The sequence below is a fragment of the Phocoena sinus genome, chromosome 12, assembly GCF_008692025.1.
Source record: "Phocoena sinus isolate mPhoSin1 chromosome 12, mPhoSin1.pri, whole genome shotgun sequence".
Taxonomy (NCBI): Eukaryota; Metazoa; Chordata; class Mammalia; order Artiodactyla; family Phocoenidae; genus Phocoena; species Phocoena sinus.
The window spans coordinates 71,710,425-71,722,492 of NC_045774.1; the positions used below are offsets into that span (position 1 = coordinate 71,710,425).

At 39.4% G+C, this 12,068-nt stretch overlaps 1 protein-coding gene across 4 annotated transcripts in view; it reads left to right on the top strand.

Moving 5' to 3' along the window:
* The window catches only part of CEP162 (centrosomal protein 162), a 92,043-nt gene that overhangs the window by 50,180 nt on the left and 29,795 nt on the right, over positions 1–12,068 (top strand). For all 4 annotated transcript variants that reach the window (XM_032651590.1, XM_032651593.1, XM_032651592.1 and 1 more), the window contains 6 exons: positions 154–294; positions 2,109–2,221; positions 4,343–4,448; positions 9,288–9,414; positions 10,626–10,789; positions 11,869–11,973. In XM_032651590.1, coding sequence (XP_032507481.1) covers positions 154–294; positions 2,109–2,221; positions 4,343–4,448; positions 9,288–9,414; positions 10,626–10,789; positions 11,869–11,973 — 756 coding nt within the window. The remainder of the gene's footprint in view (positions 1–153; positions 295–2,108; positions 2,222–4,342; positions 4,449–9,287; positions 9,415–10,625; positions 10,790–11,868; positions 11,974–12,068) is intronic.

Genomic DNA, 12,068 nt, shown 5'->3' on the forward strand with positions numbered 1-12,068 from the left:
GAAGTGGTTTAACTGTAGTTGGTGTTATGATCATTCCACTGTGGTTATAAGGCAGTCTTAGGTTTATATACCTCGAATTTTCTGTTATTCTCCCTCACTGCTCACTGTATCATTTCCTTCTCCAAATAAAACAATACCTGCATGTTCTCAAAGTTAAGTGACTTTGAAGAATCAAACAAAAAACAAAGGTGGTTACATTTTGGAGAAACAGCTGATCCTGTCACTGAAGAAAAATTGAAGCAAATCCAAAAAGAAATACAAGAACAAGAGACACTTCTTCAAGGATATCAACAGGTATGGCTCTTCAGCACATAGTGAGTTTGTCTTGAGATTCTTTGATTATAAAAATAGGCATTTAAAAATATTTGTGTCCATTTAACAGGTAATGGGAATTCTGGCAATGCGGGGAAGTAATAATTTGACTAGTCTGTACATTTCTCATGGGCAGAATTAGAGTGGTTAAGGGCATGGGCTCTGGATTCAAAAGATCTGGTTTTAGACTTTGCTTCAGTACCTGCTGTGCAGCCTTAGGCAGATCATTTCACCTCTCAGCCAGTTTCCTCATCTGTGAAGTGGGAGTGAGGATAATAGTACCTGTCTCATAAGGTGGTTGTGAAATTAAAATAAGACAGTACAGATCAACCACTTCGTGCCTTCCACACAGTAACCAGTTACTGCATGTTGCCTGTTACTAATTGTAATAGCCATATTTCCTTAGAAACTGTCCTCTTTTTCTTTAATTTTCTATAATTTTTTCAGTAGATAATATTAGCTAGTTTTGATATTATATTGAGAAATATAAATCTGAAATCAATTGCCAATGCCCTGAGAGTGAAAAACAATTGAATTAAATGGGAGAAAATGAGTGTGTCCTATAGAAGCCATACATTTGTTCTCTGGGATGATGGAGTGTTGGTGGTGTTGACCTGACAGTCAGCCAGGGCAGATTTGGTGATCCCCAGAATGAGACTTGTCTTAGTTTCTTTCCCATCACTCCTTTTTCTTAACTTGCCTCCCCTTCTTCTTCTGTCTCATTACCTTTTTCTTTTGTGACAACAATAGCCTAAGCATCCAGCCTACCGATAACCAGCATTTTCATTCCAGGGACATCCAGAGAAAGCATCACCACATCAGAGACTACAGCTTTTGCTGTAAATGAAATTGTACTGATTTTGCAGGACACCCCACCATAGAGTTAGTGAGAATTGTCCAAAAACCCTTCCTGCCATGCTCAGCTTGCTGTATAGGACATGGGTTTTAAGGAGGATTTCACAGACCTATGAGTTTGCCAACCACCCACTCTCACAAAGATAATACAAAATTTATGTGTCTGTGTATGTATGTATATTTCTGAGTTTCATTAACTCTGCAGATAATCAAGCACAGACTGTGTGCCAGGCACTAGGCCAGACGTGGTGAGACAGTTCATAGTTTTCATTAGATCCTCAAAGGTCTATGGTTTTCATCAGATTCTTGATTTTAAAGAGGTTACTAAGCCAGAGCATCTAAGCACAGATGGGTACTTTCTCCCCCTGATCTCACTGTTTGAGTCCCCCTTCAGCTCAAGTCAGGTGCTGTACTGGGTCTAGTCTCTGCTCTGCTCTGTCCTGATCTTCCACAAACACCCAGTCTCTAACTCCCTGCTCACAGAAAGTTCCAGAAACAAACATGGATACCCACCGTGGATACATCCAATTACCTCACAGCAGAAAGACGGGCCAAAAATAGGAAAAAAGAAGGTGCAAACAGTCCCATTGGCCTTTCCATCCCTGGTGCCTGAAGTCAGGATGTGGTTATTCCTGCAGTCTCTCCCCCATTTACTCCTGTGAAATGCGGTACATTATACTGACAGGCTCTTTGGCTTTGGGAATTTTTTTGCAACTTTTTCTTCAAGTAAGCGTTTTGAGCATTTTAGAAAGAATTGTTTTCAGGTAACAGATTTTCTTCTGAGACAAATCAAAGAGTTTGAAAAAGATTTTGCTTACTCAAAAACTGAAGAAATTTAAAAGCTATTAAAAATGTTTAAAGGATGTATCTTTTAGAAGCAGATATACTTATGTAAGCACTACTGATTTTCAACTAAAACATAATTTTCCATGTATAAAAAGGAAAACGAAAAATTGTATAATCAAGTGAAAGACCTCCAAGAACAAAACAAGAAAAATGAGGAGCGAATGTTCAAGGAAAACCAGAGTTTATTCAGCGAGTTAGCTGCCTTAAAGTAAGTCCTTTTAAAATTCTTAAAATCAAATATACTTGGACTATTTCTAAGCATTTTATTGTTATATTAATAAAACATTTAGGATACTTAGAAATTTTAAAAAATTGTACACTGATTTACAGTTCTGTAACTTTTGTATTTTTAATATTCAGTGGATTTTCTCTTGATATTAGATGACTAGTACATACTTTCAGTATTTTCAGTATATTCGTATTTGAGTTCGACATCTATTTCAGGAAATTGAATATTCCTTTTAAGCCTGAGATACTTGGGTAATACATCTTAGTAATAATGCTGTTAGTAATAATAGTAAAGAGAAAATACAGTATTATTTACTGTCTTAGGTCAGGTTCCATACAAGTAGAGCCTGAGGTGGGGATCCTCATGGAGGTGATTTCCCGGAGGATTAGTCTCAGGAGATGGGGAGCCAGAGAAGCGAGATGGGGGCGGGTAGCAGGAGGGGAGGCAAGTAAGAATGTGGTCTCGGCTGGAGGCTGGCTTCATTCTGCTCTCGCCAGGAGGCTCAGGAGAGCACATTGCATTGCAGAGTTGGCCCCTACTTGAGGCACGTGGGGGGCAGCCTTTTGTACCCCCGAAGGCAGCCAGTCCCTGGCTGAGGTGGGCCCCAGGGAGCGAGTGGGGGTATCCTCTGGGCTAGGGGGCAGGTGTTGCTATTTGGCAAGGGCATTTCTCCAGAGAAGGAGAACCTGCGAGTTACTACAACCAGCACTCACCGTGGCAGGCTGACGGGGCACCAGCAGCCACTTAAGAATCAATCGTACTTCAGACTGTACGGCCCTTGGGATGTTATTACATCCGTCTTTAACACACTAAGTGAAAGAGCTGAACCAACAAATGTGGGCAAGCTAGGGTACTGTCTTCTTTTGGGAAATGACTGCCAGCTATGCATCATTTCACGTAAACACCTAAAACTTCACATAGGACCGCGATCAGAAGAAATTTCTTTGGCTATGAATGTCATGTATGTTTTATTTATTTACATACTTCTTCCATTTTTTTTGTAAGGTAACTTAGGGCATGTGAGGCAGGGCTGCTGTTAGCTCACGCTCATCTTTCATGCAAAATAGAAAAAAGCATATCTTGTAGCAGACAAAGTTGGAAAATACACAGGTTGGCTAGTGAGGGCACTTTTGTGTAAATTATGAAGGGGAAAATGCCCCTTTCTCCTCATAAGTGTGACCCCCAAGCCAAGGCTGATAATCTGCACAGTTCTGAGGCATGAAGGCATTTACATCTGCTTTCTTCCCAGATGCTTCAATAAAGTATTTTAAAATTTCATATCTGATAATGTTGCCTGGCTTTTTTTTTTTTTTTTGCGGTATGCGGGCCTCTCACTGCTGTGGCCTCTCCTGTTGCGGAGCACAGGCTCTGGACGCACAGGCTCAGCAGCCATGGCTCACGGGCCCAGCCGCTCCGCGGCATGTGGGATCTTCCCAGACCAGGGCACGAACCCGCCATGTCCCCTGCATTGGCAGGCGGACTCTCAACCACTGCGCCACCAGGGAAGCCCTGTTGCCTGGCTTTTAAGAGAGAAGATCTATTCCAGGATCCAAACCTGAAGCTCTAAATGAATTTTCACAATGGAATAAATGGTTTCTTTAGAAAGTAGGGTTAGGTGATCATATGTGTACTCCTAAACTTGTATAATATCTCTGGAGAAAAACAGAAAAATTGATCTTACGGTACCAGTAGTAGACTGTGTTTGTTTTTATTTGTTAGTTTCCATAGGTTCTGATTGGCAATTTGTGTTTCTCAGGAGTCTAGAATGATGTGACAAGGAGTACAGAACACCACAGGGGAAATGCAGCAAGTCTTTCCGGGAGATTGATTTTTTTTTTTTTCTGAGAATTGGCAGGAAATATTTTCATATTACAAATAAACCAGTACTCTTAGGGTTTGGGTTCTTTTAGATTATACATAAAAATTTCACATGAAGTATACTTCTCTTTTAGTATTTTAATCTTTAGTTTAAATAAACTTTCTCTTCAGTGACTCACATAGTTTCAACGTACAAAGTGTTTTTAATTTTTAAGAATTGAATATTTTGTATTGAAAGGAGTACCTTTTAAAATATATTCTTTTATTTTCAAAATAAATCAGAGAACAGATGCATAAAAGTCGTTTCCTGTCTCAAGTAGTTGAAGATTCAGAGCCCACCAGAAACGAGAATTTTACAGATCTGTTAGCAGAACTACGGGTGGCACAGGTAAGTTGCATAAGGATTTTAACCATTAGCAATAGGAAAGATTGTTATAAAAATCTCTACATGGGTTAAAAAAAAAATCTTTTGTAATTTATGAAAGAATAAACTCTGCTTATAAATTTCATACCAATTAAAAATTAGGAAATATATAAGGTTAGCACTGGGACACATGTGACCTTACTATAGAGGAGACAGTGTGATGCTGGTTTTAGATGGCATCCTCTTTATAATCCAACCTCTCATCAGGCATTTATCACATGGAGCCATGGTTGGAGGCATAACCTTATTTAGGGCATGTATACCTAACTTCAAATTCCTCATTGGAAATGTACGGCTAAAATAGGAAAATAATTTGAAGATAATCATTCACCTTAAAAAGTTAGCTGGCTTTTCCTCTGTCTTCCCAAGCAGACTGTGCGGTTCTAGGGAGCAGAGGCTATATCTGCAAATATGTGTGTCTGATATACCTAACACAGAGGTGAAATGCAATAGCTACTGTATAACTTTTTTCTTTATTTGTATTGAATTGTTATAAAGAATATGGCCTAGAATTTTCTAAAGCAATATTTATCAATAGGAGAAGTTTGGGGATTTAGGGCAGATTAATTCTGTCTTAAGCAGAACAGTTCTAGGCATTGCATGATTTTTATCACTCCTGTCGCCAGGAACTATGCTCATGGTACCCACCAGTCACTGCAACACTCAAAAGCACTGCCACGTTTCCAGACATCTCCTGTGGGAGGGCAGTCAACTCTCCCCACTCCCTCCCATTAAGAACCACAGCACTAAACTAAAAAGTCCTTCCAATCTATTTGAATGATTATGTAAATTAGAAAAATTCCAATTACATATCACTTTTTAATTAGAAATTTATTATATAAAGTTAGGTTATATAGCACTTTAAACATGCCTTAGTTCAATAATTGATGCTTAACAGACTTTTATGTAAAATACAGCTTCAAATATGAATCCATTAGAGAACTTTCTTAAGATGCATGTATGTATAGAATGATTAGATAGGTAGGCAGATAAGTAGAAAGAAGGAATAAATGATTGGACACCCGCACTTATCAGTGGGCCTCAAAATCTAGCAAGTTACGAGAGCAATTAACATTGCTGAAGTTTATGAAGACTTGGGAAAACATGGTAAGGTTTCAAGCACAGCATTAGCTTCATTTGAAGGCTGTTATTAGTGACCTTTTAAAAGTGCTACTTTGAACACACTTTTTTCTGACAAACGGGAAACTAAAACTGCCACTGAACTCACTGGAAAATGCTGGCTAAAAATAAGAAACATCTTGTAAGTGCATAACCCAGCTCTCAAGAAAGTAAGGGGAATCTCTAGGGGTCAGAAATGAACAGGGATACAAACCTAGCAGTAAACATTGCTCCTGGGCTGTCAGTTCACTAACCACGAGCCTTGAGCTTTAATAACAAAGTAGAGATAGGACCCCAGGATTTCAAAGGGCCACATCCTTCAGTAAAACAGTGGTCCATGAAAAAACCCACCCACCTTCAGAAGGGGCTGAAATATCAAGAAAGCTTATCTGTCTTAACTTGATTTCTGTATAGAGAGGGGGAAAAAAATCCCTGCTCAGAGTCTTACTAGTTGTTCAGTATAAATGTCATCCCTACTGCCTTCATTTGTGTTTTAGTATTTGAATTGACACTACTTTCAAGGTTTGGTCATAATCAAACTGGAAAAAGAAAATAGCACAAAAGGTGGTCCTGAGTTAGTGATCATCTTAAGTGTGTCTTAAGAAACACATGCAAAACGCTCTTAGGGGTATCCATCCTTAACCCAGCTCACATGGTATTCCTTCAGGTAAAATCCTGCAGACGGTACGCCCAGAATGCAGAATTACAAAACCCAGGGAAACAACCCACTGTGAGCAGGCATGGGATGATTTAACAAACAGCAGGATTAGAACCCCAATCAAATTACTGAGTAGACTATGAAATAAATAGACTTTAAATGATTTAATATACAAAATAAGTGAGAAATTCAGTGTGAGGAAAGAACAAAACAGACTAGGCAAATTCAGAGAAAAATAAACAGAATAAGTAGAAAAATTAAATAGATCATACATAACTAAGAAGAAACTGGTAAACTAGAAGATAGATCTAAGGAGCTTAGAGTGAAACAAAAAAATAGAGAAATGAAAAATATCAGAGATGTGAGATACTCTAGTATGTAATTAAATTTTTTTTAAAGTAATGGCTAAGAATTGTCTAGAAATTAATAAAAGAGATGAATTCTCAAATTCAGGAAATACAGTGAGTCCTGCTCAGGATACATAATTTAAAATCTACATCTAAATCCATCATGGTGAAAGTACCAAAGGCAGGGAACACCTTAAAAGAAATCAGAAAGGGACTTCCCCGGTGGCGCAGCAGTTAAAAATCCACCTGACACTGCAGGGGACACGGGTTCAATCCCTGGTCCGGGAAGATCCCACATGCTGCGGAACAGCTAAGCCAGTGCACCACAACTACTGAAGCCCATGCGCCTAGCGCCCATGTTTTGCAACAAGAGAAGCCACCGCAAGGAGGAGCGGGTGCACTGCAACGAAGAGTAGCTCCTTCTTGCTGCAACTAGAGAAAGCCTGCGTGCAGCAGTGAAGACCCAACGCAGCCAAAAAAAAAAAAAGATTAAAAAAAGAAAAGAAATCAAAAAAAGAAGAAGGGTTAAAGATAAAAATTACTTAGGGTTGTGTTTATTTGTGCAAATACTGAAAGATGGAATGTCATGTGTTAATTTTCATTCACTTTGGTTTTCTGAGTTTAAATAGTTTTAGAGCAAAAAATTCATACTGAGATAAATCTGTATTACAATATTCGTATCAAACCTACTTACGTATAGCCTAACTTGTACCTTAAAAATTAATACCAATTAGTCTAGTCTTAAAATGTGAATTGTTGTTTTGTAAACTATGGATGGACACATACTAAAAGCGAAGGTCCTGAGCCCTGTCCTTCTAGATTCCCAGGGTGGAGAGGAGGATGAGGCTGACTGCAGTTCGGCCAGTCAGTCAGGCAATCATTCTGGAGTTGGAAAAACAGTAGGTAAACAAGACAGACATGGGCCTTGCTCACTAGGAACCTATATTCTACCAGGGAAGACAGATAATAAGTGAACAAGAAATAGTTACAAATAGAGGTAAGTTCTTTGAGGAAAATAAGAATAGAGACTAACGGTAGGCAGGGCTGGGGTAAGGCAGCTGTCAGCCATGTGGGCAAGGAGGTGCTCTCTGAGAAAGTGGTGTCTGCATCAAGAATGGAGGAGAAGCAGCAGCTCACTGTGCAAAGACCGAGCCTTCCAGCCAGGGGGAAGCACAGGCCGAGTCAGGATTGGGCTTGGTACCTTCCAGATACAGAGGCACCTGAGGCAGAAGTGGGTGAGTAAGGACAAGAGTGATGGAAGAAAAGGTCGGAGAGACAGGCAGAGGCCTCTTAGTGTCCACACAGTAGGTTCTTGTAGAAATTCAGTGCTCTCCTGAAAAGACATCCACAGAAGATCACACAGAAGATTAAACAAATGATACAGCTGGAACCACGATTATTCAAGCCCTTATGAATGGATTTATTTTCTTCATAAGACTGTATTTTAGATTCTAAGGTAGGGTGATAGAAAGTTTCTAAGAATTTTCATTTTGAAAGTAAAAGATACCAACTGTGCCCCAGGAGTTTGTTCAGCAGTTATGAGTTCAGTTCAGTATACATTTATTGAGTACCTGCCATGTGCTTGGTGCCATAAAGTAAGCAAGTAGTAAAATCAGTCTTGGTCCCCAAAGAGCTCTCAGCCTAACAAAGAGAAAAGGCTTGTACCCAAATAAGTGTTGTATGAAACAAAGTAGTAAATGCTGTGCTAGAGGTACACTGAAAGTTTGTGGTAATGCTGGGGCAGGTATTATCAGGAATAGCCTCATTGGAACTATGCTCTGAAGGATAAGTATGACTTTGGCAAGGCGAGGAATGAGGGCAGTTGAGAGAGTGCGGCATGTGAACACATTGAGAATTTAACTTTTTTAAAAATGTGCCAAGCATTTTTTTGCATTTGTGATATAGGGATGAGCAAAGTAAAGTTCTGCTTTCAAGTAAACGTCTATGTCAGGCGGTGATGAGTGTGTGAGAAGAAAAAATAGCAGCACACCTGGGGGCCAGGATGAGGGTTGCCGTTTTAGAATGATCAGGGAAGGCCTTCCTGGGGCCTCGTTTGAACAGAAATCCTGATAAAGTGAAGGAACGAACCACCTGGCTGTGTGAGGGCAGAGGAGACAGTAAGTGCAAAAACACCGTGGGGTTGGAACGTGCTGGGCGGGTTCAAAGAACAGCCAGGAGGTCTCTGCAGCTGGCGTGGAGTGCGGGGGGAGATTTGCAGGAAATGCGTCAGAGGAGCGGGCATGGCTGGGTTCTGTGACACTGAAGGTCATGGTAAGGGCTGTGGGCTTCCCCCAAGAGGGGTGGGAGCCACCAGAGAGCTTCAGACAGAAGACTGACATTAACTGACTCTTGAAGACAGTTCCTCTGGCTACTGTGAGGAGAAAAGACTAGGTGCTGAGAGTGGAAGAGGCAGACTGGTTAGGAGGGTTATTGTAGTAACCCAGGAGAAGTGAGAACGGCAGAGTGGAAGGGTTTGGAAGCTGTGTTGAGTTACGTGATTAGAACTGATTCTAGTAGGCTCTGGGGAGCTCGTGATCGTTTGGAGGGGAATGGTGATAAGATCAAGCTAAAATTTAGAAAAATAATTAGCAGTGTTTATGATGACGTGGGTGAAGGAGACTCTACCACAATTTATTGTGGTTGGAAATAATTTGCTTTTGTATTTTTGTGAATATCAAGAAAGAAAAAAACCGTTTATTGGAAGACATCAAAAGACTGAAGCAGGACAAACAGGCTCTTGAAGTAGACTTGGAAAAAGTGAAGAAAGAGAGAGACCAAGCCAAAGACCAGATTGCTTATGCCACAGGTAAAAGTCTGAGCTGAAACGGTTTACCTTTATACTCCTAACTGTTCTAATCTTGAGTTAAGTAATAGCAATTGGATAGTATAGTTAAAATGCTATTCCTTGAAGTGTATTGTAATTTTAGAAACTTAAAAAAATTAGTTAATAGGTATGTGCATTTGATTGGTTTTAGCAGCAATAATTGCGAGACCAAAGAAAGTCACAGATTGTTTTGAATTCATGGCATTGTAAGCTTAGTTGTTTACAGTCATCCCAGCTAAACTGTGACTTTCCAGGGCACGGTCTTCCTTTTTATACCTAGGTCTGAAACATAAGCTCTCATGTAGTTACCAAATGAACAAATGTTTGTAGAAACACAAGGATGGATATGGTATACCCTACCAGGGAAAACAAAGGGTAAGATAAGAACGCAGAAGGAGAGTAAGATAAGAAAGTTTAACATTAAAAAAATTAGAAATAAACATGAGGGTGCTAATAAGGGTTTCAGAGAGGAATAGCATTTGAGGGTCCTGACAGATGGAGAGATTCAGGAGTAAACGAATGGAGGGGGCCGCTCAAGAGTGTTTCATGAGCGTGTTTTTGGATACACCTGTGGATTGCAGCTTAGGATGGCAGAACACAGGGCTAGAAAGGTTAATTAGAGAACCCCTTGTTTGCCAAAGTAAGGATCTTTCCTCTGTGATATTATGATCTTCAGTGTAAGATGTGTATAGTAAAATCCACTTACTGTTTGTAAGAAATTTACTTTCTTCATCTGTAAAATAGAATAACAGCAATAGTTCCCATCATATGTTTGTTGTATTAAATAAAGTCTTACATGGGAAGCGCTCTCTAATGTTTGCCATTGTTACTTTTTAATATAATTTTAGGAATTCTTCATTTTTATTATCTCCTGAATCCAACATTTATTTTCATAGAAAAGACTTTACTTTTATAATGAAAGTCAGTGGGAAAACAAGTGATTTATCAAAAATTTCTATATGCCAACTTTGCTACAAGTTTGAGGATTTGGACTCTGAACACAGTCTTCATCCTCCTTTACTAATACACTAAACTAGACACAGACTTAGTACATCAGTTGTTTTTGGCCTCTTTATTTTTTTCTTAATGCTTTCATTTGAGAGACATTGGTTTTCATTTAAAATTTTTCAATGTAGTTTATTTCCATATTTTGAAAAGTTACAGTGGAGTTATTGTATTACTTTATCTTATAGGTGAAAAATTATATGAAATAAAAATTTTAGAAGAAACACATAAACAAGAAATAAGTCGCCTGCAAAAAAGATTACAGTGGTATGCCGAAAATCAGGAACTTCTGGATAAAGATGCAGTTCGGCTTAAAGAAGCAAATGAAGAAATTGAGAAGCTGAAACTTGAGGTAATGATCATTTCAGAATGTATTTCTATAGATGAACCCTATTATCTTCAACACTCCCTCATAGCTTTGTGTCATCAAATCAATATACTCGAAATTCTGTTCATTAAAATGGCCAGTTTGACTTTGGTTTGTGTTTATTTGTGTAGTCTATTTTAAATTAGCCTGAGAATACAGTCAGCCGTCTGTATCCACAAGTTCCCTATCCAGCAGATTCAACCAACTGTGGATTGAAAATATTTGGAAGAAAAACAGAGTTTCAAAAAGCAGAACTTGAATTTGCTGTTCACTGGCAGCTATTTTCATAGCATTTATTACATTGTTTTAGGTATTATAAGTAATCTAGAGATGATTTAAAGTATATGGGAGTTACAGGCAAATACTACACCATTTTATACAAGGGACTTGAGCATCCCTGGGGCTTCGGCATGCCCGGATCTTAGTATCTGCAGGGGTCTGGGAACCGGTGCCCCATGGTTACCAAGGGGCAACTGTAAATCCAAGCTCCTTAGCGCACAGCCTGTGAGGTCCCCATGTGGTCTGAACCATGCCTGTCTTTCCAGCCCCATCCGTACTGCACTTCCCGGTCACTCTTCTCCCAACCACACGGGCCTCCCTCTGGTTCTTGAACATGCCGAGCTCGTTCCACTTGTTGCTTTGGCCTAGAGTGTGCTCTGACTTAGCTTCTTCCTGTGTCTCACTCCTTGTTCAAGTCTCAGCTCCGATTTCTACTTCCCAGAAAGATCCTCCTGACCTCTTAATCTAATGTAGCTGCCAGTCTCACCTCTTCTGACTCTTCTCATTCCTTGAGTTTATTTTCTTCATAGTACTTGTCACTCTCTGAAGTTATTTAATTTACTTAATGATTTTGTTTATTAGCTTTTCAACTGTCTCCTTCCATTAAGATCTAAGCACCATGAAAGCAGGGGCCTGGCTTGTCTTGTTTGCTCTCCATATCTCCAGCTCAGTGCCCTATCTGGGATCTAATAAGTGAATTAATGAACTGCCATTACACTTCCCTCTTGGTGTTTCTCTGCTGTGTTTTAAATATGCTTCTTAACAAGGTCTTTCCTTATTGGTAGGTTGAGAAACTGAAAGCTGAATCTGGAAATCCATCCATCCAGCAGAAGATACGTTTAAAAGAAAAAGCAACTGATGCCAAAAAAATTCAGGATCTAGAGCGACAAGTACGTGTTCAGGGTAAATTTTCATTAAGATATTTTATATACAGAGCATTTTTGTTTTCTCTTTTGTTTCAGGAGTTCCTACAAGATGTAGTCAA